The following is a 27,010-nucleotide window of genomic DNA, read 5'->3' as shown; positions in this document are numbered from 1 at the left end:
ATATCCTCCCTCAGCACAGCTGTAATGCTATCCCTTATCAAAAATGCCACTCTCCCTCCTCTCTTGCCTCCCTTTCTATCCTTCCTGTAGCATTTGTATGCTGGAACATTAAACTGCCAGTCCTGCCCATCCCTGAGCCATGTTTCCGTAATTGCTATGATATTCCAGTCCCATGTTCCTAGCCATGCCCTGAGTTCATCTGCCTTCCCTGTTAGGCCCCTTGCATTGAAATAAATGCAGTTAAATTTATTAGTCCTACCGTATCCCTGCCTGCCCTGACTGTTTGACTCACTTCTGTTCTCAGCTGTACCTGTCTCAGATCAATCTCTTTCCTCACTATCTCCCTGGGTCCCACCCCCCCCCACCTTACTAGTTTAAATCCTCCCAAGCAATTCTTGCAAATTTCCCTGCCAGTGTACTAGTCCCCTTCCAATTTAAGTGCAATCCGTCCTTCTTGTACAGGTCACTTCTACCCCAAAAGAGATAACCCTGAGGAAGGAGGGAGCTGTTCGGATGGGACAGGCTGCACCTGAATTGTGTTGGGACCAGAGTCCTGGTGAATCACGTAACTAGGGCTGTGAATAAAGCATTAAACTAAGGAATGGAGGGACTGATTCAGGTGCATGGAAAATGTTAAAAGTCGGGTGCGGGTAGCGCTCAGCAGAGATTAACGTTTCCAGAACAATTAATAGTACAGACAGTATGGCAAGGGTCAGGCCTAGCTTCAGGCAAAGATAAGGGAACAACTAGGAGAAGGAGGCAGTGAACATTGGATTGAGGGTTTTGAACTTCAAAGCATGCAATATACCAAACAAGGTAAATGAGCTTGTAGCGCAGATTGAAACTGGCATGAACTATGCTGTGGGTACCACAGAGACATGGTTGCAAGGGCATCAGAGCTGGGAACTAAATACCCAAGGATACATGTCCTATCAAAAAGACAGACAAATGAGCAAAGGGGGCAGGGTTGCCTTGTTAATAAAATACAAATTTGATAGAAAATGATTTGGAGTCAGAAGGCATAGAATCTGTACAGGTTGGGTTGAAGAACCACAAAGTTTAAAAAAAATGGCCCAAATGGGAGTCGCACACAGGCCTCCTAGCAGTAGTCAGGATGTGGGGCAGAAAATAAATCAGGAAATAGAAACGGCATGTAAGAAAGGCATTACCTCAATGGGGGATGTCAATATAGGAGCGTCTACAAGATGGTTTTGAAGCAGAGTTACTAATTTCTGGATTTACTGATGTGTAATGAGGTAGACGTGATTTGGAAGCTTAAGGTGAAGGAACCCAAAGGGACCACATTGACAATAATATGAGAGAATAACTCTGCAGCTTGAGAAGATGATTAAATCAGTTGTAATGGTATTACAATTGACTAAATGTAACTACAGAGGCACGAGGTGGGGGAGCTGGCTAGAATTGATTGGAAGGGCAGTTGAGCAGATAAGATGGTGGAGTGGCAGGAGTCTCTGGGAGTAATGCAGAAGGCACTGCAGAAATTCATCCCAAATAAGAAGAAAAATACTAAGAGGATGATGGGGCAACCATGGTAACAAGGGAAATCAGAGAATACAGAAAGCAAAAGAAAAAGCATATCATATGTGGAAGATTAGAGGGAAGCCAAATAATTGGGAAGCTGTTAAAAACTAAAAGAAGATAACTAAAAAGCAATATGAAGTGGGAGAAGATGAAATAGGAGTAAACTAGTTAACAATATTAAAGAGGATTCGTACAATTGAATTTCTTTAGATACCTAAGAGAGGGGCAAGAGTGTACATTAGATAACTGGAAAATGAGGCTGGAGTAGTAATAATAGGGAACAAATAAAATAAAGAAGAACTGAATAGATACTTGGCATCAGTTTTCACAGTGGAAAACACTCGCAACATACCAGAACTTAACAGAGTCAGGGAGCAAAGATGAGTATAGTGGTCATCACAAAGGAGGTGGTGGTAAGGAAGCTGAAAAGGTATGAAGATAGAAAAATCAACTGGATCAAATGACTACACACCAGAGTTCTGAACAAGATAGCAGAAGAGATTGTAGAGGAATTGGTGTAATCTTCCAGGTTTCACTGGAGTTAGGGATGGTCACAAGAATTGGAAAATGGCTAATGTAACACCTGTGTCTAAGAAGGGAGGGAGGCAGAAAACAAAAAACGAAAAGCCGATTAGCATCACATCAGTCATTGATGAGGTTTGAGAATCCATTATTAAGGATGAGATTGTGGATTACTTGGAAGTGCATGGCAACCTCAGCACGGCTTCGTTAAGGCGATGTCATGCCTGACAAATGTGTTACAATTTTCTTGAGGCGTTAACAAGCAAGTTAGACAAAGGAGCGCCAGTGAACCTAATCTATTTGGATTTCCAGAAAGCCTTTGAAAAGTGCTACAAAGGAAACAACTAAATAAGAAAGGAGCCCATTGTGTTAGGGACAAAGTATTCAGATGGACAGAGGATAGACTGACTGGCAGAAAACAGAGTGGAGATAAAGGGGTCTTTTCCAGGATGGCGGCAGGGGACGGTGTTGGGACCACAGCTATTCATGCTAAACATTAATGACCTGAGGGCATTGTTGCAGATGACAGAAAGCTAGATGGTTGGACAGGTCGCGTTGAGGAAGTGGGGAGGCTGCAGAAGGCTTGGACATGCTCGGCAAGTGGACAAAGAGGGCAGATGGAATATAATGTGGGAGGTTTGAGGTTATGCAGGTATAAAGAACAGAGGCATGAAGACTTTTTTTAAAATAAGAAAGGCAGACAACCTAGAAATCTGAAGGACAAAGGGCCTTGGCAGTCCTCGGTCTGGATTTTCTTAATGTTAACATTCAGGTTCAGTTAGCTGTTAGGTAGGCAAATGCAATGTAATCACTCAGTTCAAGAAGGCAGGAATACAAATGCAGGCCTGTATAAGGCTCTAGTCTGACCACATTTGGAATAGTGAGAACAGTTCTGGGTGCTGGATCCAAGGAAGAATGTTGGAGGGTGTCCAGAGGAGATTTATGAGAATAATCCATGGGATGAAGGGCGTGTCTTATGTAGTGTGGTTTAGGACTTCAGGTCTGATCTGACTGAAACTTGCAGAGTATTCAAAGGCCTGGATATTGTGAATGTGGAGATGTTTCCACAAGTAGGACAGACTAGCACCTGAGGGCACAGCATCAGTGTGAAGGGATGACCCTTTAGAGACGAAGTAGAATTTCTTCAATGAGAGCTTGGTTAATTTGTGAAACCCGTTGCCAACTGTAGAGACCAAGTTATTGAATGTATTTAAGACAGAGATAGACAGGTTCTTGATTAGTAATGGCATCAAGGGTTATGGGGACAAGGCAAGACAATGGGGTTGAGAAAATATCAGCCATGATCAAATGGCAAAGTAGACTCCAAGGAGCAAAATTAGGGCATTCAACCCAACCTCTTATGGTCCAAGTCCAACCAAATTAAATAAACATACCCTTTCCCGCTTTATACTGGTCTGTTTTTCCCAATGACTTGGAGAGAGGTTGATTTCACTTTCTGAGAGAGTTGGAGGAGGACGAGCATAGGAATGTAAACTTTTACTTGTGGCCACTATATGCACTGGAGCTCTGAAAAAACAAAACCATGACAATAGATGAAACATTAAATGTACAGTATGGCTTACTTTCTTGATCAAATATAGCGCAGACTCTTGTTAAACTTGTAACTTCCATTAAAACAAATATAGTCCCTCTGAAGTAGAGTGAAGCTACCAGGTAGGAGAGTGTCCAAGACAGAAGATTTCATTTAAAAAAACATTTTCACATTAAAGGATAGGGATTTTTAAAAATTATTCAACACCAATTGGTAAGGAAAGTATAGGCATATAATCTATTTATTCAAAATTATTTTCCAATTTAAAACAAAATCAGCTAACTATTTGTTAAAATCTGTTTTATTTCATCAGAGACTGAGCTCCAAGTTATTGTCCAAACTTTCTCCAAATGATATGACAAAATTGGCTGTATTCAATCCCTTTTCAAACAGCTCACCTAACAAAAACAACCCACCCTATCCAATTACGATTAATGATGAGATTCTGGAAAATGTGGACCATTTCCCACACTTTGGGACCTTCCACCTGATAAGTGTATAGATCATTAATTCATCACTACCACCAATGTGTCAGACCAATTTTTGACTCAGGAAAAAAGGTTTTTTGAAAACATGCATCTCAAACCCAAGGCTATAGCCATGGTTTACTGGGTAGTGACTCCAGTGCTCTTACATACTTTGAGGTACCTAATATAGCTTGTCCAAGAGGTGAATAAGTTCCACATGCAATGCACTTACAAGATTCTCCAAATCTAGTGGCAGTTAAATAGCAGTATCCTCTCCGAAGACACCTTACCAGTCAGTAAGATGCTAATCATCAAAACCAGCTCTGCTCAGCAGGACATCATTTTAGCCTTCAGCGCGCACATTCTGGGTGATTGATCCAGAGTGACCAGTGTACCAGCATAAACAGGCAAACCGGCCTTCAGCAGCCCACATTGTGGGTGAATGATCCGGAGTGATCAGTGTCCCCAGATTCGGGAAACAATTGGAAGCCATCCACTTGGAGTTTGGTTGATGCAGACAGTTCCAAGGAGGACAGTGGACCTGCTTTATGGCTGTCCTAAAGCAGTCTCTGAATAAGTCAAACAGACGTGCTGACTCATTGGGGCCCTGACTCGTGATTCAAAATGGAGAAGGCCGATGTCGGCTGATGTATATTGGAACTTGGTTAGAAACATGCTGAGGCAAATTCAAGGCACTGAAGGTAGCAGAGAAATCTTCAAACACTAACGCAACCCTTTAAGGCACTGTCTTCCCCATTTGTGACAGAGTCTGCAGATCACACATTGGACTTATCTGTCATTTCACAGCCCAGCAAACCAAAGTGAGAAAAATTAATTTTTGATTCAGAAGTAGAAGCAGCAATACTTGGGTTGTACATGCCGTTGCTGTAGTAGGATTTCCAATTGTTGTACAACTTTCATGTTGCTGTTGGACCAGATTGAAATGCCAGTCATTCATATGGAGCGCTCAGGTGCACTGGGACAGTCCAAAGCTAGGTGACACAATCCCACTTACTTCCTTGTAAGTCAAAAATGGTTTAAATTTTTGAGTATTTATCTTCACCATCAGGTAAATAGAGTAATATCCTGAATGGAACTGAAAGATTCAGACAAAATGCTGTAACATTGATTTTTGTCACAGTTAGACTATAATTAAATGCCACGCTTTTTTAATCTTAGCTAATGGACACGGATTATTAAATTTCATATATTGAAAGGCGTGAATTGTATTTATCCACATTAACTTACACCTGTCTCCTATTCAGATTATTTGACTAATCACAAGGACAATAAGGTTGGTGTCCACAAATGTAGACTCTTCCGTAAGAGCCCAAGAAACAGGAGCAATAAGCCATTCATCCCCTCTCCTGCCATTCTACAAGATCAAGGTTCATCTGTCCCAGGCCTCAACTGCTCTTTCATGCTAGCTCCTCAGAGCTCTCAATATTTCAAAAGAAAATTTGATTTTTAAAATAAAATTACCTCCATTTTAAATACTTTGTGATTTTTTTAATCTCAATTCTGAAGGCTCAAACATTCATTACTCCTCCAGAAGAGATTGCTTTACGCCTCAGGTTTTAAATGCGTTTGTAGCTATGTCCCCTTATTTCAAGATTAGCCCACTGGCAGAAATATCTTTAATATCCATCCAGTCAAGATCCTTCAAAATTTTGTATACTTCAAGGAAGTTAAGGCCTAACCAGTTTACCTGTTCTTCATAAGTCAAAGCTCTACATCCCAGTGAATCTCTCTTGAACAGTATCCAATAGTAGCATATCCTATTTTGAAATTAAATCAAATAGCAGAGACACACAAATGTTATGTATGTGCAGCTTGAGGACAAGGAAAGGAGCCAGGCTTCCACAAACTGCCATTGCCATTAAAAATCACTGAAACCACTGTTCTGCACCATACTTTAGTCGTGTACCAACCCAAGAGGAGTTATGGAAAACTGGTGGATTGTGGAGATACGAGGCTGAAATAATTTATTGCAGTGAAGCACGAAATAGTATTCTGGGCATTACAGGGCCAGAAAAAAATTCTGCAAATAGTGTCAGGGATGGAGGCCTTTAGTTAGAGATTAATTGTTCCAGTATAGCTACAATTTTGCCATCTACCTGTCAAAATGGAAAATTACCCAGTTACATCCTCCCAATGTAACCTATACAGCTGTGACATAACCTCCCTCCTTTAAAACTCAATCCCTCTAACAATGAAGGACAAAATTCCATTTACCTTAATTACTTGTTGCATCTGCAAGCAAACCTTCTGTGATTCATGCACAAGGACACCCAGATCCCTCTGCACAGTAGCATGCTGCAATTCTTTACCATTCAAATAATAGTCCTTTTTACTGTTATTCCTACCAAAATGGATGACTTCACATTTAACACAATTGTACTCCATCTTCCAGATCTCTGCGCATTCGCTTAAACTATCTATACCCCTTCGCAAACTTTCAGAGTCCTCATCACACTTTGCTGTACCACTCATCTTGATGTCATAAGCTACAAGGTACACTGCAACAATTTGCAAGGCCTCTTTCAAAAGCACCTTTCAAATCTGCAAACTCCACCACCAAGAATGAAAAGCGCAGTAGGCACTTAAGAACACTATCACCACCAGAAGGTTCCCTTCCAACCCACTCACCATCCTGATTCGGAACTATATCCCTCACTGTCACTGGGTTAAAATTTTAGAATTCTTTCATAACTTTTTATGAGTACCTAGACTGCATGAACTGAAGCACTTCAAGGTAGCTAATCACAACCAGATTTCAAAGGTAAGTTGGAATGTGTAATAGATGCTGCTGGCCTTGCCAATGACATTCAAATCCCATGAATGTATTATAAAAATGGACATAGCACAGATTAGGGATGAAGTTAATGTGAAAATATCTTAAAACTACTGTGGAGCAGGGTCACGGGCCAAATAGCCCAGTCCTGCTCCTTTCTTTTATTGTCATCCTTTAAACCATAGAAGCTAAGTTGAAAAAAATAATTAATTTGGAGGAGAAATGGAACTGACTCAACTATTTTGCTGAAGGCTAGCAAAAACTCGATGGTTGAATTGGCCTTCTTCTGTGATCTAATACCCTGTGACCATATGCTCATGTACAGTTGCCACTGCACAAAGCAATTAATAGAAAGCCTCAAGTATGGAATGGAGAAGTTGTTCAAGGGTTATCAATAGGAATTGGCACAAGAAGCAATCAAAAAAGAATGCCGAACTATATCGGGTTGGAATATCTGGTCAGCATGGACGGGTTGGACCGAAGGGTCTGTTTCCATGCTGTATATATATGACTCTAAAATGTCTGCAGTAATTGCTTCACATATTATATGGTCATAAGAAATAGGAGTAGGCCATTTCATCCACTGACCCTCCACCATCATTCGATAAGATTGTGCTGATCTGATTATGGTTTTAACTCCACAACCAGCTTGTGCCCATAACTTCAATTCTCGATCAGAAATTTATCTAATCCAGTCTTGAATTATTCAATGACCAGCTTCCAGAGTCTTCTGTGGAAGGGAAATCAAATGACATATGACATTGCAAGAAGGAATTCCTTGTGATCTCTAACCTAAAAAAGGGAAACTGCTTATTTTTGACAAAAACAGAAATTGCTGGCAAAAATGAACAGACCTGGCAGCATCTGTGGGATGAAAACAGAGTTAAGGCTTTGAGTCTGGTGACTCATCAGCTTTTAAAGCTTGCCTTCTTGTCCTAGATTTCCCAGCATCCATCCTGTCAAGCCCCCACATAATCCTGTACATTCAAAAAAGATCATTACTCATTCCTCTAATCTCCAGTGGATATAGGATGAAATGGCTTATCCTTTCCTCTCCAAGATAGTTAATTCTGGGAATGAAGAGGTTAAGTGAACCTTCTCTAGCGAAAGCCTCCTTAAAGTGACCAAAATCATTCACAGTATTCTATGTGCTATTGTACCAATAAGGCAATCGTAATTTTAGCAAGAATTCCTTACATTATTGAATGAGGGACGGAGTGTTAAAGGCCAACATTGCACTTGACTTCATTACTTGCTGTATCTGCATATTAACATTTTGTGATTCATGTACAAGGGCACCCATATCAGTCTACACTACAGCCCAACCAAAAGATAAATGAGCAGAATTAAGCCATTAGGCCCATCAAGTCTGCTCTGCCATTTGATCATGACTGATACATTTCTCACCCCCATTCTTCCTGTAACCTCTGATCCTCTTATTAATCAAGAACCTATCTATTTCTGTCTCAAATATACTCAGTGACTTGGTCTCCACAGCATTCTTGGCAATGGGCTCCAAAGATGCAGCACCCTCTGATTGCAGGGGCCAAGGTTTCAAGTTCTTCGATCATTGGGACCACGTCTGGGACAGGAGGACCTGGACAAGAGGGACAGGTTGCACCTAGACTGGAGAGGAACCAATATCCTCACAGGCAGGTTTGATAACGCTCCTCAGGAGGGTTTAAAGAGTGGCAGGGGGCTGGAAACCAGAGCAGCAGGTCTGCAACTGGAGGGATTGAGGGAAAGGTTGATATTAGGACCAGTAAGAAAAAACAACACGATGGTTCAGTGGTTAGCACTGCTGCCTCACAACACCAAAGGACCCAGGTTCAATTCCAGGGACAACTGTCCATGTGGAGTTTGCACATTCTCCCATATTTGCATAGGTTTCCTCCCACAGTCCAAAGATGTGCAGGCTAGGTAGACTGGCCATGGTAAAATGCTAATAGTGTTCAGCAATGTGTAGGTTAGGCGTATTAGCCATGGAAACTGCACGCTTACAGGGATAGGATAGGGAGGGGGGTCTGGGTGAGATGCTCTTCGCAAGGTCAGTATGGACTCAATGGACTGAGTGGCCTGTTTCCATACCGTCAGGATTTTCTAAATTCCTCATCTCAGTTCTAAAGGGTCATCCCTTCAGTCCGAAGCTGTGTCCTCAGGTCCTAGTCTCTCTTATTGGTGGAACCACATTGCCCGCATCCACTTTATCCAGGGCTCTCAGTATTCTGTAAGTTTCAATCAGACTCTCCCAACTCCAGCTATAGACCCGAAGCCCTCAACTGTTCCTCACACGACAAGCCCTTCTTTCCAGAGATCATTCTTGTAAACCTCCTTTGGATACCCTCCAAAGCCAGCACATCCTTCCTTAAATAGGGGGCCCAAAACTACCCTCAATATTCCAAATGCAGTCTGACCAGAGCCTTATACAGCCTCAACTTACAGTTCTGTTGTGTTCCAGCTGTCTTAAAATGAATGCTAAGAGTGCATTTGCCTTCCCATCTGCCAACTGAACCTGCATATTAACCTTTAGAAAATACGGAACTAGGATTTATAGTCCTTTTATATTACAGATTTCCAAAGCCTTTCCCCATGTAAAAATGTTACCATCTCTATTCCTCCTACAAAAATATATAAGCTCACAATTTCCCACATTGTATTACATCTACCACTTCTTTGCCCACTCGCCTAGCACGTCCAAGTCTTTCTGCAGCCTCCTAGCTTCCTCAACACTACCTGCCCCTCCACTTATCCTGGCGTCAACCCCAGATTTAGCAACGCCCTCAGTTCCTTTGTCCAGATTGTTAATGTATAACATGTATAGTTTGCGGCCTCAACATGGAGTTCTGCTGAACTCCACTAGTCACCATCTACTATCCTGAAGACTTCTTTATCCATCAACCAGATGTCTTTCGCCATTTAAACAATATTCTGCTTTTCTATTCTTCCAGCCAAAGTGAACAAACTCTCATATCCCCACATTGTGCTATTTTGTCAAGTACAACTTCTCTTTCAGAAAAGCATGGTGACTCTGCCTGATTATGTTACAATTCTCTAATTGCCCCGTGACTATCTCTTACTAATGGATTCTAGCATTTCCCAGTGATGTATGTTAGACTGGCAGACCTATACATTGTTCCTTCTTTTTGTCCCTTTCTTGAATAATTGTGTTACATACGTATTCTTCCAATCTGCTAGGATCTTTCCAGAATCTAAAGAATTTTGAAAGTTTACAACCAATGCACCCAATATGGCCACAACCACTCCCTTGAAGACTCGAGGATGCAAGCCATCACATCCAGGCACCTGCAGTCCCATTACGTTTTGACATTCTTTTTCCAAGGTAATTGTGATTATTTTAAGTTTCTCATTCCTACCTCCAATCTTTATTCTGACTGTCATGGGATGATTTTTGTATTTTCTACTGTGAATACAAATACAAAGTAAAAGCGGAAAGAATTGCAGATGCTGTAAATCAGAAACAAAGACAGAAGTCGCTGGAAAAGCTCAGCGGGTCTGACAGCATCTGTGAAATCAGAATTAACGTTTCAGATTCAGTGATCCATCCTTAGAACTGTTGTGAGAAAGGGTCGCCGGATCCGAAACATTAATTCTGATTTCTCTTCACAGATGCTGCCAGACCAGCTGAGCTTTTCCAGCAACTTCTGTTTTGTCACAAATACAAAGTACTTGATCAAAGTCTCTGAAATTGCCTTGATTCCCATTATTAACCTGTTTCACCCTGCAACAGACAAGTTTTACATTTAGCTTTTTTTTTATATAATTGGTAGAAAAGCTTTAACTGTTTCTCTCTAGTTGTCTCTCATTCTAAAATTTCTCCCTTTTGTAAGTAATTTGTTGCTGGTTTGTAAAATGTTACTTATCTTACTAATCTTCAGGTCTGTCACTAATCCTTCCAATATTGTTAGTCTTTTCTTTCAACTGAATAGCATCCTTAACTGTACATCATGGATGGTGCATTTTTTTGCATAAAAATATTTCTTCCTCAAGAGAATACTTTTTTGTTGAGAGTTACAAAATATTTTCTACTTTTCCCAGTCCACTTTAGATAATTCTGGCCTCATACACTTGTGACTGTGCTTATTCAATCTTAACCTATATGAATCAAATTCAAACTGAATGCAAAATAATTCAATCACGTTATTCATGCCTAGAGGCTCTTTTATGAGATTGCAACTTAATCCTGTTGCATGATACATTACCAGATCTAGAATGTTATGTTTGCTAATTGGTTCCAGAACTTATCGTTCTAAGAAACCATCCCATGATTCTATGAATTCATCCTCCATGATACTAATTTGATTTGTTCAATTAGAATAAAATATCCAACAATTATTGTTGTACTTTTCTTGAAAGCCTCCATCATATCCAAATTTGTGCTCAGTCCTACAGTCTTAGCATTTATAATATTCAGAATTTGCTGTAAATAATTCAACAAGTTTAAATTGTATATACTGACAGCAAGTGTTGGCAGTTATGTTCAACAGCAATATTCATACATCTTCAGCCATTACAACATGTTCATGCAACTAATATACAATATATACAAACCTGTCATAAAATGTGCACTGCATGAGAGGACTTTGTGGGCTAGTGGCTATATTAGCCAGTTCAGTCAGCCAATTTACATCAGATTCACTTGTGAAAGGTGGCAAGGCACTATCAGGTGATCTAGAGGTGCACACGGTACGAGCAGACCTCTGGCATTCTTGATGAGACACTTCACTGCTTAGTTGGAAGGCTGTAGGTATGGTTCTGTCAGTCTCTACTGCTTTCAATTCTGGAAGATCATCTAGAAAGCAAGAAATATATAGAAACTCAATGTTCGTGATCAGATGATTTGCAAAAGAAATTACTTTTGTCAAATCTGTGCATTGTTAAAGAGTTGGAACTGTAAAAATAATTTGAACTCAGATACTCAGAGCAATGCATTATCTGGCAGACAAAAATACATCATTTTAAAGACAGTCAGAACAGTAGGTGCAATTCCAAGATCACAGGAAGTAGAGGTCAAGACAAGGCTGCAATAGTAGAACCTCAAAATTCTCTTAGTCATGTCTCCTTCAAGCGTTCGGTGGTAACTGATTGTGGTATCAATCCCAGTCTATCTTAACCAGTGCTAAAGCAACTGAGTTGAATGGTCTATTTCTGTTCCGGTGTTAATCTGTGATGCTGTTGCATTTAAGTCTATGACATTTTGCTTAAATGTGTAGAAAGAAGCGAATATTTTGTAGTTAACATACACAAGATCGGTAGAAAATTAGATATAATTCATAATCATGAATTCCATATTATAACGTCCTGTCAAGTTATGCTACAAACTCAAACTAAGTTCAAATCTTAGCACTTGAAATATTACAATATTAATGTTCATGTAATGCTTTGCAATGCATGTACTTTCAATGTTCTCATATTTCTTTTCAAATTTCTGTCTCCTTGCCACTTCCCATCTCTTAATTGCTAACGCTACAGCCGAGGGTCTCTGCCTTCCTCCAATTTAGATCACTTGCACCTCCTGTATTTAAACTGACCCATCATTGGTGGCTGCGTGTTTAACTGGCTAGGTCCCAAACTCTGAAATTCCCTCCCTAAACTTCCCCATCTTTTTGTCCCCTTTAATAGCATCTCTTAAAATCTGCTTCTGACCAATTTTTTGATCAACTGTCACCATATTATCTGGTGCCTCGTGTTGTATGATACTGGCCTTGTAAATCTCCTTGGGTGACTTTATAAATTGAAGACATGATATAAATGCAAGTTATCATTTTGTTCATTGAAAGCTATTTGAATCAAAGCTTGATCAAATTTTAATTTGGGTTTGGTCAATCACATTTTGCAGCTAAATCTCTGTTCTATTGGAAGAATACCTTCATTCATTTGGAAAACATAGTTTCAGCAGTCTTTGGGGAGAAACAGTAAAATGTTATCATCCTGTTCCATCCAAACACAATGTTACCAGATTCTATGTTAAATTGCCAAAGGTAGCTTGGAAGGCAATAAGTAGATGAAGGTTGTGGGGGGGGGGGGGTTGTGTGGTGGGGGCGTGTGTGTGATGGTGGTAGTTCAGAGTGGAGGGTGGAACAGATAGGTGGGAAGGAAGATGGACAGGTAGGGCAGTTCAAGAGAGCGGTGCCGAGTTGGAGGGTTGGATTTGGATAGGGACAGGAGATGAGGAAACTAGTGAAATCAACATTGATACCGGGTGGTCGGAGGATCCCAAAGAGGATGATGAGGTGTTCTTCCTTCAGGAGTTGGGTGGCTAGGATTTGGCGGTGGATGCAGCCCAGGACTAGCATGTCCTTGGTGGAGTTGAAGTGGTCAGCCACAGGGCAGTAGGGTTGCTTGGTGCGTGTCCCAGAGATGTACCTCACTTTCTCCTAAAATTACAGGGTATGCTCACTGAAGATAACAGAAGTCATTGCTCCATATGGGTAAACAGCTTATCCATTATAGATAAACATTGCAAATTACTCAACACAAATCTCTCAAACAGTGGCAGTCTCTCCAGTATCTATTCAAAGCCTAAAGAAGCCTGTTCTCTTCTCACTTACAATCAAATTGGCATTGGAAGTCACCCCCACTCCCTGCATGCAAACCAATATCAGTACCGTGCCCGCACGTCAGGAACATGTTGAGGAAAAGTGAAAGAGGATGAAAACTTAACCTTGTCCAAATTCACTACCCCCACCCAAAGGAAACACTGAATTGTACCATAATGAACATGGAGCAAGCACCTTCTCAAAAATTAACTTGGTTTGCATGAACATATTCTATTAATTGAAATCGTAGTTAAATAGGTGCTCCCGTGTTCCTATTTCAGAAATTCCACACTCCTTTTTATTGACTGCATATAACGTGACCTTGAATATTGGCTAACGAACAGATGGTGAAGATTACAAAAGGAAGCAGAACAGATTTCATCTATACAGCAAATTTTGAGAAGATTTGTAGCTCAGATTGAGGTTTTGGATGTAGGTTTGCTCGCTGAGCAGGAAGGTTCATTGCCAGATGTTTAATTACCCTACTAGGTAACATCTTCAGTGGGCCTCAGGTGAAGCGATGCTGAAAATTCCTGCTTTCTATAAATGTTTGGGTTTCTTTGGGTTGGTAATGTCATTTCCTGCGGTGATGTTATTTCCTGTGGTGAGGTCACTACTGTGCAAGAACTATAACAAATACTACATTGGACAAACAGGCAGAAAACTAGCCACCAGGATACATGAACACCAACTAGCCACAAAAAGACATGACCCTCTCTCACTAGTATCCTTACATACAGATAAGGAAGGACACCACTTCGACTGGGACAACACATCCATCCTCGGACAAGCCAAACAAAGACATGCACGAGAATTCCTAGAAGCATGGCATTCCAACTGAAACTCTATCAACAAACACATCAAATTAGACCCCATCTACTACCCCCTGAGAAAAGGAACAGGAAGATGTTACCTAGTAGGGCAACGAGATATCTGGAAATGAACCTTCCAGCTCAACAAGCAAAACCTACATTCATCTATACAGCTTTAATGGTTAGAGTTAAGACTTGATGACATCCAATTAAACTCTATATTTAAACTTAAAAATCACACAACACCAGGTTATAGTCCAACAGGGTTTAATTGGAAGCACAATAGCTTTCGGAGCGACGCTCCTTCATCAGGTGATTGTGTTGGACTATAACCGGGTGTTGTGTGATTTTTAATTTTGTACACCCCAGTCCAACACCGGCATCTCCAAATCATGACTTATATTTAAACTGATTGAATGAAAGTCTCTCTCTGTGCAGCCTATAAGGAACTAACGATCAAAATGATTTTGAACAATATTGATTTGATATCTATGAGACAAGGTCTATATTAGAAAACTGCTCATGACCAGGAATTAATTAGCAATCTCATTCAGAAGACAAAGTTACTGGAGGTAGTAAAGATGTAACAGAGGTAAAGTGGGAGCTGTCTTCCTGAAAGATATTATTGACTTAGAACTTAGGGTGTTTTACTCTGCATTTGTATAATGATTGACTTAAAAGTGATTTATGCTTACACTACATAGCTGAAATTATTTTTTGCTTCCATTAAAAAGACACTGGTATCAAAACATCCAAGAACTTTCACTGTTTGGTGATTTAACCAAAGTGTAGGCAAGAACAAAATCTAAATATTTTACCCATGCCAAGGTCAAAGAGCCACATACATTCAATTGTCAAAATCCAAATGCAGAAACCTCTTTCTAAACAAACAGATGCACTTAAAGGGAAACTGAGTAAACATATGAAGGAAGGACATTCAACAAAACGTTGATATGGTTAGATCATGTTGGTTGAGAAGGACGTTTACTTGGTGCTTAAAGACCAACACAGACCAGCTGGATCAAACATCCAGAAACTCTGCTGGACATTCAACATAATCCATATAATCTCCAATTAAAGATATTAAACTAGGTCCTCTTCAAACAAAAATACTGCTCTCTTTTCGATAGCTGTGTTTTTAAAATTAATTAATTATCAGATGAAACCTACATTTAACTTTACCAATACTGTATTAAGTCTGTTGGGATTGCAGCAGGAACAGATACTCATAGCCTGTTAATAGACTGATGTGACATTTGCTATATATGAAAGCCATTTAGGGCACTGTGATATTTTTGTTGAAAAAAACTAATCTGCTCCAATAAAATTCCCTTGTCCTTTCTCTAGATGTAATATTTTTCATCTTCCAGTGTTCAGTACTTCAACAGTCTAATTTAATCACAATGATAGTTGTCAGATTTTAGAAGCATGACTACATTTTTCAGAATGAAGTGATTACACTGTAGTACACAAATGATTATAGTAGAAGCTACTAGATTGTTGTTATTCTTTGTTACTTTTGAAGAAGAATGGTGAGAAAGCAAATTATAAGTGAGGGCTAGAAATTCAACTCACCTTGCTATTACACTACAAAAGACAAAGCAGGCATATGTTGGAACCATACTTAAAACCGTAAAATCATTAACAAAAGAAACTCAGTGCATACGACCTTAAAGCTACTAGGTTTATATAAATACAACACTGTTAACATTAGTTACTAAATGCTTTTTGGTTTCACATGTGAAGTAGGGGAAAACTTCCAGCATTTGACAATTTATCTTAGAAAACACTGAATCAACCTACAGTACATCAAGAACATCTCAAATTCTTAAGAAATAGCTCACCATATTCCATAGTCTCGTCATTGTTTGCATTTCCCGGTGATGAAGGTAAATCTTCATTACACTTTAATAACTCAATTGAATCGTCCATCCCAGAAATTCTCTTGTCGACTACAAACTGAACTTTCTGCACTCTGTTAGGTGTACATTTCGTTTTCATGTCCCACACCATGTTATTCCATTGAACTTCAGTTGACTTGAAAGAAAAGGCAATGAACATATCAAAAATCTAGAATTATGTTTGCAGCTCAGATCTGAGGAGGAAACTATGTATACACTTTAAATTAAATCTGAGGATTTGTTTGGATGTGTTCAAATGAAAAAATACAGCAATAGCGCAGAAAGTGAACAGAACATTCTGAAGCGAATCATTCAACAGATGGTTGACAGCAGCAAAAGAACAGAGAATTTCAGGCATTTTTACCATTACTCCCCATGCTCCCCCCACCCCACCCTAAAAAAAGCGCTATTTCACTTTATACATTACAAGTCAAACACCAGCATAATCTACAGGTGGAGCAACATTTCAGAGCATAATGGCTCCAGGTAAGGCAAAGATATCTCACTGTAATTCAACCTTATATATGGTTTCATTCATAAAGGTGTACACAAAGTAGCACAAGAGATTAAAGTTTGTATAGCTTATTCCTTCACAAACTCATATGGATAGAAATAAATGGTCTTAAATGTAGGCTTGTGCAATTTTAAAACTTGCATTAACAAATTGCAGTTTGTTAGGTAAGGAAACATACATGGAGAGGTAACGGCCCCCTTGAATAGCTTAGAAATAAATTTCAAAACTCGTTTACAAGAATTTTGAAGATTCTTTTAAGGATGGGTAACCAATTGTGGTATTGCAAAATCGAATTTGCAGTCATACAAGGAATTGACAAATTAAGAAAAAAGATAGCACTAAAAATCAGTAAAAGCACTTCTCCATTTCTCCAAATTATGTATTGATTTTGTTATAAGCGAAAAACAGATAATTTTGGAAAAAAATGTATACTATTAAATTCTTCTATCCAACAATTTTTTCCCTTATTTTTGAAATCACTTCATAAAGTACAGCATAAAAAAATAATAGCCATTAAAACTAGCTGATAGAGATGTCCATTAAGCTGTTGGTAGTCATTATTTTGCATCAGCTGTGTTTTCCTCATTTGTAAAATAGCCATGGTGTTAAGATACTATAACGATCACTTGATAACAATTAAACATTTATACTGCTCTTTCAACATCATAAAACACCGTAAGGCGTTTTACCGGAGCACCATAATACATTATATAACACAAGACTGAGCTGCAGAAAGCAATTAGGTCAGATAACCAAAAGCTTGGTCATTGAGATAGGCATTAAAAAGGAGAAAAGTGAAGTAGAGTGGAAGATTATAGAGACACATTTTCAGAATTTGGACCAATACAGTTGAAGGCGCAACACCAATCCTGGTGCAACGAAAAGCAGCGATGAGAGGACAAAATTAGAGGGGTGGAAGAGACAAATACTTGAAGATTTATGGGATTGCAACAGAATACACATAGGGGAGGAGTAAGGCTTTAGAGATGTGAAACATGGATGAGAGTTTTCAAACAAGACACTGCCTGACCAGCAGAGCCAAAGTAGGATGTAGTTTCCAAACAATCACATCTCTGAGATATGTGCGGATCCTTAGAAGACCTCAAAATCTGCGAAAGGTACATGTAGGAAACCAGCCAGGAGTGCAATGAAACATCAAGTCTCGAAGAAATGAAGGCACGAAAAGGTTTCAGCAGCTCATGAGCTGAAACAGGCCAAAACCAGGCAAAGTTACAGAGATGAAAGAGGAGTCTTACTACTGGCATGAGTGAGACTGGTAACTCATTTATGGCTCGAATGGGACAGCAAGGTTGCAAACCATACTGCCACAGAAAGGTGTCAGTAGCTAAAAGATGGAATTTGGAGCTGCAGACAAAAAAAATGGCTTCAGTCTTCCTAATATTTAATTGAAGGAAATTTCTGTTCATTCAGCACTGGACTTGCAATCTGATAATTTAGGAACAGTGAAGGAATCAAGAGAGGTTGTGGTGGGGTACAGCTTGGTGTCATCTGCATATACGGAACTAATAAGAAGCTTGCAGATAATATCGCCATGGACAGCATGTAGATGGGGACTAAGGATAGATCCTTGTCAGACAAAGGTAACAGTACATGAGCAGGAAGAGAAGCCATTGCAAATATAATTAGATAAGAATGGAACAAAGGGAGGGCATTCAAATAGTGAGAGAACAATGTAATGGATTTGGAGGGTAGTGTAGTCAACCAAAGTTTGCTTTTGTCACCATCACATTGGATGTTACCTGTGACAGAATAGAAATATGATTTGAAGAATTTAAGCATGGTACACAGGAAAAATGGGAATGGATTTTGGTGCCAACAATGCATTCAAGAATGATGGAGAAAAGAAGCGGTTAAAGAGAGGTGCTTCAATCTCAAAAATGAACTTTGCCCATCTATCAACAACAATACCTAACAAAATAATTACAAACTAATCTGTATTTTATAAAACCTTAGTACAAAGTAAATAGTAAGTCATGCCTCAGGCTCAAGACTTCTGCATGAAATTTCTCCATGAGAGGCAGTTTCAGATTTCTTAATATCCTTTCCCTTATTTGACTATTTATCTTGTGAATATGAGAAACATTATCCTAAAAGCACCCACAAGATTTAAGTTAGAAACTAATTAAACTTTAGCTTGGCAACAAAATTGTAAAACATACTAAACTAGAAATTCCCCACTGAGCTAAGATGATACTTCAAACTAAATATTGAACAGGTTATAAGCGAGGTTTGGTTTGATAGAATGCAAATATTATCTTACCAAAAATAGCCTGCGACTTGCTTCACATTCTACAAATCAACACCTTTCCTTCATATTTCAAAACTAGAGGATTGTTAAAGTTCAAATTGAGCTGTGGACTACAGACGTTACATTATAGATGCTCATTAAGTTTATTATTGCACTTTACTTGTTTTGTCTCTTCTTTCAGTTCCCTTTAATTTTTCCATCTTCGCCTTTTCAATCTTAATGTGACAATAATGGTCTTACAAAGACATCACTGATTACAAAACAGGAGAAAAAAAAAAGGCAACGACAAAAGATTCAAAACAGTTTTTCCTTATTCTGCTAAACTTCCCTTTTTCCTGTCACACTTTCCTACCCCAACCCACCCCAAACAAAATACCTGCCAAACATGCTGTAGTAAATCTTTCTGCCCATACATTTCAAAAGATTACTGGGAGACAAAAAGATTCAAACTTGCAATGAGGCACATCTAAATATCACTAACAATCTAACCACTGTAATGGTCTCGTCCTTCTGCATTAATAGCAGATTGTCAAACAAGGACTGTTGTTTTAAACCAGTATGTCTACAAGATTTTTTTTTTAATAAATATAGTTTAAATATATAGAAAATCAATTCTTGCCCCCCAAAAAATGAAGTTGATCTGATCAGAGTTGTATGAAAAAAAAGGAAGTTTTGCATCAGATGTTGAGTTTCCACACCCACCATATAATTATTAAATCAAAACAGGATTCATAATTTTATCAAAATACACAAATACTAAAAAAGTCACTTAATAGTTCAAAGGTGCTAATGACACATTTCTATAAAATATAAAAATTCAAAAGCAGCATCAATACAACAGCTCACCACCAATTTCTGTAGAACAACCAAGGATGAGCAATAAATGCTGGCCCAGCCAGTGACACCCACATTCTTGAATTTTTTTTTAAAAACAGAAACCTCCAATAAGGCATTCCAGACTGGGTGTTTTAGCCTACAGCTATGCCAGGAGCTAAAATGCTTATTTTACTCAACTTGTTCAGATACATTATACCTCATGTCCAGGACAGATGGGACACTACCACTGTGTCTGATGTTGTATTGTTAAGGTTTAACAAATTGATAAAAAACATAGCACAGCTGTTTTGCTTTTAAAGACGGATGTTGTTCTAGGTTACTGAATTAACTGGATGAGTGCTTTCGGTGATTACTTTAAAATTCAACTCATTTCCTACGCTATTTTATGGCTTTTGTAATAAACATAAATGCCCACATTTAAAATGTTGATCTAATAAACTATTACTACTAGCAACCTTTAGAAGAACATTGGAAATGATGTCTTTTCACTTTAAGCATCTACCTGCAAGTAAAATTTGACTGATCTTGCTCTCAAAACGTTTGCATCGGTGTTCAGAGTCAGGCTTGCCAAATCCGGAAATAGATCACTTAGGAAAGTTACTGCTTTGGCACATTTATTTGGTCAGCATAGCTGTTGTGTTAAAGCATACACCATCTAATCCCATCCACCTACATATTAAAAACAAAATGATCAAATTAGTGAAGCTAGCTCAAGTAACGCAACCTGTGATTCACCATGGGCCGAAACAGGGTCTCCAAGTCATTTATTCAGAATTACCAACCACAGTACAGATGCTCCCTTATTCCCACATGGCAGTACTTCAGTTAAGAAAGAAATGACAAACAACATTCAGGACTGTGAATCCAAACTCTTGCCAATTGTGGTTTGTACTTTCATTGCAACTGTTCGTCCTAACCATGGCATATTACACAAGAACTTTCATCTCAAAGCATCTACAGCAAAATCTAGAAGCAGCTCAAATTGAATTCTAATTTAATAACCAGATGTTGGTCTAAGATGATGTCTATATATCATTTGGTATGAGTAAACAGAACTGGGCATTCAGATGCAAAACACCTACAAAACAATCATTGCTGACCCTGCCTTCTGCTTTGATAAACATTCTTTCATATTATACCACTCAGCTTGTGAACTTTGTGAATGTGTGAATTTACCATGCAACTCCATCTAACTATTCTGCTTCAAGCTAATTATTCACAAAATTCTGAGTTAAATAATTTTTGCTTCCTAAATCAGTTGAACATATTGAGCAATAACTTCCAAATCTTGATTAATATGTCTAACAACATTATTGTAACCCCGAATGGTGTGAAATGGTCACAAGTGACAGATTTCATGTATCACTTTCACAGGTATATTTATTAAATGCTACACTTTTTTTCCATTCAGGAGTTTCCTTTATCACATTTGTTACCATTGCCTAATATGTACTGCAGGTCAAAGTACTGATTTGAGAGTTTCACAAGTTATTGCATCAATCCTTCAGTTTATGACACCGAACAATGAAATAAAGCACATCAATAAATGTTACAATTTTGTTTTTATTCACCATTAAGGTGACAGGATCAACAGCAGCACTTTTAAAACTTTCAAATCAAGGAAGACATAAAGAGGACAAAATAGTAGAATTAAAAAAAATTCAAATCAACTGAATTGCTTTTGTTTGGAGATTATTTCTCAGTCCAAAATGTCATTGTTTGGCCAGCCTGGTCTAAAATATTCACAACATAGCCACTATTAAGCACCTGAAAATAGTTCATTTGAATTATTTGAACTGGTTGATGCCCTTACTACCAAGTGATTTTGAGGGATAAAAAGCAAACCAAAAAAACTTCAATTCTCTATGGGTGATAATGATATGGCAGGCCAAGTTACCATATGGTATAAATCTGTGGTCTTTTGTAACTCTTAAATAGATACGGTTAAGGTATATTAAATTGGAAATACACGTGTACCTGATTTGTTAATTAATCACAATGCAACCAACCTTTTATTGTGTCAGTCTGGATCTATGTCAGTAAATATTGTGGGGGGGAAAGAGAATACAAACCAAGAGTTAACTTTTGTATTTGGAACCATTCCCTTGGAGTCTTTCTTGAATTGCTGTTACTTATACATACAGCTTAATTCTGGAGTCTTAATTGTTGTCCACCAGAGGGGTCCCAGGCAAAAAACGAATTGATGACAATTACTCGTACTTCTTGAAGTAAAATAAAAATGCAATAAATTACATCTCTACAGCAAATGTTGCCACATATGTCATAATACTGTTATTGCCAAAGCAAATGGGCATTAATAGACACTAGCAGTGGTAAGTGTGATAATTGCATGAGAGCACTATTACATAACAAATCCCATCAACTTTTTGATAACTCCAGGTTCCCTTTGTTTAACATTACCAAAGATTCACTTAGTTCTCAGTCAAACACACATGACTGCATACATTCATTTGTAACTGAAAACAATCTATAAACTGAATATAATTTAGCCTATAAATCTAGTAGCTAGTTTGATGTCCAATTCAAGCTCCAGAGGTCACGTGCAATACTTGGAATCCCTGCGACCCAAAAAGACTACACTGATCCTCTAAAGAGTATCCCACCCAAACCCATTCCTCTACATTTACCCCTGACTAATGCACCTAACCTACACATCTCTGAACACAATGGGCAATTTAGCATGGCCAATTCGCCTAACCTGCACATCTTTGGATTGTGGGAGAAAACCAGAGCACTCGAAAGAAACCCGAGCAAGCAGGGAGAATGTGCAAACTCCACACAGTCAGTCATTAGAGGCTGAAATCACACCCAGATCCTTGGTGGTATGAGACAACAGTGCTAGCCACTGAGCCACCATGCTGCCCCGCACATGTAATCAATTTATGTTGGATTATTCAGGTTTGGACCTTTACTTCATTTAATGCAAAGGTTGTTTTGTGCCTCAAATGTTCAAATTAGATTAGATTAGATTACTTACAGTGTGGAAACAGGCCTTTCGGCCCAACAAGTCCACACCGACCCTCCATTTACCCCTTCACCTAACACTATGGGCAATTTAGCATGGCCAATTCACCTAACCTGCACATCTTTGGACTGTGGGAGGAAACCGGAGCACCCGGAGGAAACCCACGCAAACACAGGGAGAATGTGCAAACTCCACATAGACAGTTGCCTGAGGTGGGAATTGAACCTAGGTCCCTGGTGCTGTGAGGCAGCAATGCTAACCACTGTGCCACCGTGCTGCCCTACCACTGTGCCAAATGGTGCAAAATTAAGTATTCTTTTCTGAAAGGTAACCGAGGGAGTGATTCCAAATACAGAGTTATCTCTTTTGACTTTTATAATAGTTGCTATTCCCCCCACCCCACAATATTTACTCATTGAGATCTAGGCCAACATTTTAAAAGATTGTTTTGTATTGTGGTTATTTAACAAGTCAGGTACATATACATTTCCAATTAACTGTATCTATTTAAGGGTTACAAAAGACCACACATTTATGCCATATGGTAACTTGGCCTGCCATATGGTAACTTGGCCTGCCATATCATTATCACCTGATAGAGAATTGAAATTTTTAGTTTACTTTTTATTTATCGCACAAATCACTTGTTAACAATGGCATCAACTACCTGATTTTCATTTGCTGTTTTCTCCTCTTCAATTCTATTTAGTTACATGATGGTCTATTTCACTTCGACTTTCAAACTTCAGCTGCTGAAACATTAAACTACATTTTGTTTTTCAGGTCAATTTAAACCAAGTGTTAAGTACCTCCAGAAATTTCTATTTATGGTAATTGTATTACGACTGTTGATGCTGACAGATTAGTAAAATTCATCTCAAATATTGGCTCAGATTATCCAACAGTAATCACAGCAAAACAGTCAATGTATGCCATCATCACAACCCTGAAACTAGAAATAGCATCAGCACATATGCAGAGAAATGAAATTTAGATGCTATATCAAAGATCCTACAATTGCTAATAGAGGGTTGAAACTGTCCAGAGTACCAAAAGTAGAAATCACTAAATTAACAAAAAGTTGGTTTTGTTGCTGCAGGACCGTCTGGAGAGGTCATGGAAACAGCTGAGGATCCTGGGATCGTATTCGTTGGAGTTTAGAAGGTTAAGGGGAGATCTAATAGAAACTTACAAGATAATACATGGCTTGGAAAGGGTGGACGCTAGGAAATTGTTTAAGTTAGGCGAGAAGACTAGGACCCGTGGGCACAGTGTTAGAATTAGAGGGGGTCAATTCAGAACAGAAATGCGGAGACATTTCTTCAGCCAGAGAGCGGTGGGCCTGTGGAATTCATTGCCGCAGAGTGCAGTGGAGGCCGGGATGCTAAATGTCTCCAAGGCAGAGATTGATAAATTCTTGATGTCACAAGGAATTAAGGGCTACGGGGAGAACGCGGGTAAGTGGAGTTGAAATGCCCATTAGCCATGATTAAATGGGCCGAATGGCCTTACTTCCATTCCTATGTCTTATGGTCAGTTAGCTTGTGGTGCAGAACAACAGAAACCAGCCTGGGGTTTGGTCATCATTCCAGCAACTCACACCTAGGAACTGCCTCCTTAACCTGGCCTGTAGCAAAATTACATTCAGAATCAGCAACCATCTAATATTTGAGGATGATGGATTAAGAAAAACAAAACTACAAAAGAAATCAAAATTACACATTGTCAAATGTGATGTAAATGGGTTTTAAAGTGCATGAAACAACTCCACTTCTCTTGAAAACTATTCTTTTTTGTGAAAGTCACATCTCCATTACAATTAAGTAGCGAAATATTTGCATTACGTTACTTGGTACAGACATCAGCATAATCACATATAATATTGCTTCATATAACTCAAAAAAAATCGAAGAATAAAGAGCCACAAATGAAATAAAACATTTGGTCTATTACTTGTGATATATCAGGGCCAAGTTATTAGCACTGCTCCTTCACAATGCCAGGGAACCATGTCGATTTCAGCCTTGGATGACCGTTCTGAGTTTGCACATTTCCCCCTTGACTGCATGCATTCCCATTGAGTGCTCCAGTTTGCTCCCATAGTCCAAAGATATGCACGTTAGGTGGACTGACCATCGTAAATTATCCTGTAGTGCCCAGGGATGTGCGAGCTAGATGGGTTCGCCAAGGTAGTTAGAGATAAGATTGGCAGGGGGAGGGGTGCTGGGTCTGGGTTGGATGTTCTTCAGAGGGTCAATAGGACTTGATGGCCCAAATGGCCTGAATAGAATCCCTATAGTGTAGAAAATGATTTTAAAAATCCACAATTCTGCTATTGTGTAATAATAATATGGTAAGCAAGTTAACTTATGTGCGATCACTCCAATTTTTAAAGTTTTATTTAATTCATTTGAACATTAATATTGACTACCATAACCCATTCATTTTAATTTGCAGCCTTGATTGTGTAAACAATTACACAATTCTGCACCATATCCAGCAGAGGTAGACATTACCCTTTTTCCTAATAGTCTGCCACCGATTTGTTAAATTGCACAATTTACAAAATAGTCCTTCTTTCAGACGTTTTGTAATCCAATTATAATCCTTTGGACACGTTTATTTTGATTATTCAGAAGATCTTAAACGCGTTTACGATCTGCGTCACTCTCAGATCTTAAGCTTCCTTTCTTAACATCTCCCTGATGTCAACAACTTTTGAATTGGTGGGGGTGGGGGTGAAAGGAAACAAAGAACTGCTCCAAATTAGGAAGGTTAAAAACAGGGCAAACAAAGCCAGTTGCCATTAATTCTCTCTCGCCTGTCTCTCTCCCTCCCCTCCAAAAGACTAGCCCTTATTATTGAGGGGAAGTGCAGACAGTAAACAAATGTCTGGATCCTGCTCACAAAACACGAAGAAACTTTAAATACATCATCATGTGACTCTCACACCCAGGCAGTGCGCCTGCGCGTCAGCTCATTCATTGAGAACTGCGTAAGAGCACAGTTTAATTACAAATCAAGCTAAAATCTTTGCAATACCCATTCAAATACATAAATATATTTTCAAGAATAAGTCTAATGTAGCCCTCCCACGAACTGCGGGCGATGGTTAAGCCCAGATAGTACCGATCCGTCAATCGGGCACTATAAGTCCTTGCAGTCGGCAGGAAGTTTACAGACAGTTTAAAAATGAAAGCAAGTCGAGTACAATAAAAATTGTCTCGGCATTAAAGTCACCAACATCTTTCCCCCCCCCCACACCAACGCCGTTCGACATTATGTAACTCATCCTTTTTCTTTTAACACCTTTCCCCCACCACCACCACCCCTAGTTTCCGTTTCTTTTCGGTCTGACGGCTCAAAAACAACTCAGGCTAAACTTGGAAAATCAAAAGCGGGAGGGGGAAGGAAAAGCTGAAGTGGTTTTCAGAGGGGGACAGGGAGGTGGTCAGTTAATCTGACGGTCGGTCCCGGCTCCGGTGAAATGAATGGGAGAGACGTCACCCATTAAAAACAACCAACACATCAACAATAAGGGACACGTCACAGTCTCTCACTGTCACTGGGGACGGGCAGTGAGAGGGGGGGGGGATTCAGTCTTCTACCATTGCCCCCCCCCCGCGCACACAAAGGCTACTGTACCCCGCCGTTACTAACCTCCCTCCCCGCCGCTGCGGTCGCACAGACTTCCCCCGACTCACGGCCTCACTCCGACCCAGCGCTGTTTACACACCTTCCTTCCCTCCCCCACCTCCAGCCTCACTCACCAGCTCCGCCGCCATTACCGAGTTTCCACTGGATCGACAGGGGGCGGGCATGCCAGCCTCGACATCCCGCCTGCCCATTGGTCCGCCGCCGCCTGTCAATCAAAGGAAGGCACGTCGCACATTAGAGGACGGCGGCGGCCGCGTGACGATTTGGAATAAACAATAGCGCGCAGAGCAGGCCGGGAGAGGCTTTTTTCTCTCCATTTCTTCCCCTCCTCCCCCATTCAAACCCAATTCCCGGATTGATGGTGTTCTGTGGATAGTCCTTGAGTGAGTCACTCTGATTGGTAAACCAGTAGATCCAGTTACCTTCGACAGTAACTTTCCATTCACCTTTTAAGTCCAACTTCAGCATCATACATTACTCCTAAGATGCAAAGCCTGTCAGGCCCCTCAGCTCCAGACAGAGTCCCAAACAGACCTTCCAGGTGAGAAGGATGGCCTCACCTGCCTCTGCTCCAACCTAGTTTGCTGTAGCTGGTGTGCC

General features: G+C 39.6%; 1 protein-coding gene across 5 annotated transcripts in view; it reads right to left on the bottom strand.

Annotated features, from left to right (window-relative positions):
* The window catches only part of hbp1 (HMG-box transcription factor 1), a 46,973-nt gene extending 20,348 nt beyond the window's left edge, over positions 1-26,625 (bottom strand). Inside the window, exons 1-6 of one of the 5 annotated variants that reach the window (XM_043713663.1) lie at positions 26,524-26,593; positions 21,840-21,989; positions 20,270-20,436; positions 16,091-16,283; positions 11,447-11,687; positions 3,459-3,591 (exon numbers count right to left, since the gene is read on the bottom strand). In XM_043713663.1, the coding sequence (XP_043569598.1) occupies positions 3,459-3,591; positions 11,447-11,687; positions 16,091-16,259 (543 nt within the window). In that variant the 5' untranslated portion in view covers positions 16,260-16,283; positions 20,270-20,436; positions 21,840-21,989; positions 26,524-26,593. Of the gene's footprint in view, positions 1-3,458; positions 3,592-11,446; positions 11,688-16,090; positions 16,284-20,269; positions 20,437-21,839; positions 21,990-26,413; positions 26,432-26,523 lie in introns of those variants that run through there. The other 4 variants (XM_043713664.1, XM_043713665.1, XM_043713662.1 and 1 more) reach the window with 4 other exon arrangements.
* Between the last annotated feature and the right edge of the window lie 385 nt (positions 26,626-27,010).

This window comes from Chiloscyllium plagiosum, chromosome 23, assembly GCF_004010195.1.
Source record: "Chiloscyllium plagiosum isolate BGI_BamShark_2017 chromosome 23, ASM401019v2, whole genome shotgun sequence".
NCBI classification, from domain to species: domain Eukaryota; kingdom Metazoa; phylum Chordata; class Chondrichthyes; order Orectolobiformes; family Hemiscylliidae; genus Chiloscyllium; species Chiloscyllium plagiosum.
Note: the sequence above shows the minus strand (reverse complement) of the source record. Positions and strands in the feature narration are given on the sequence as shown.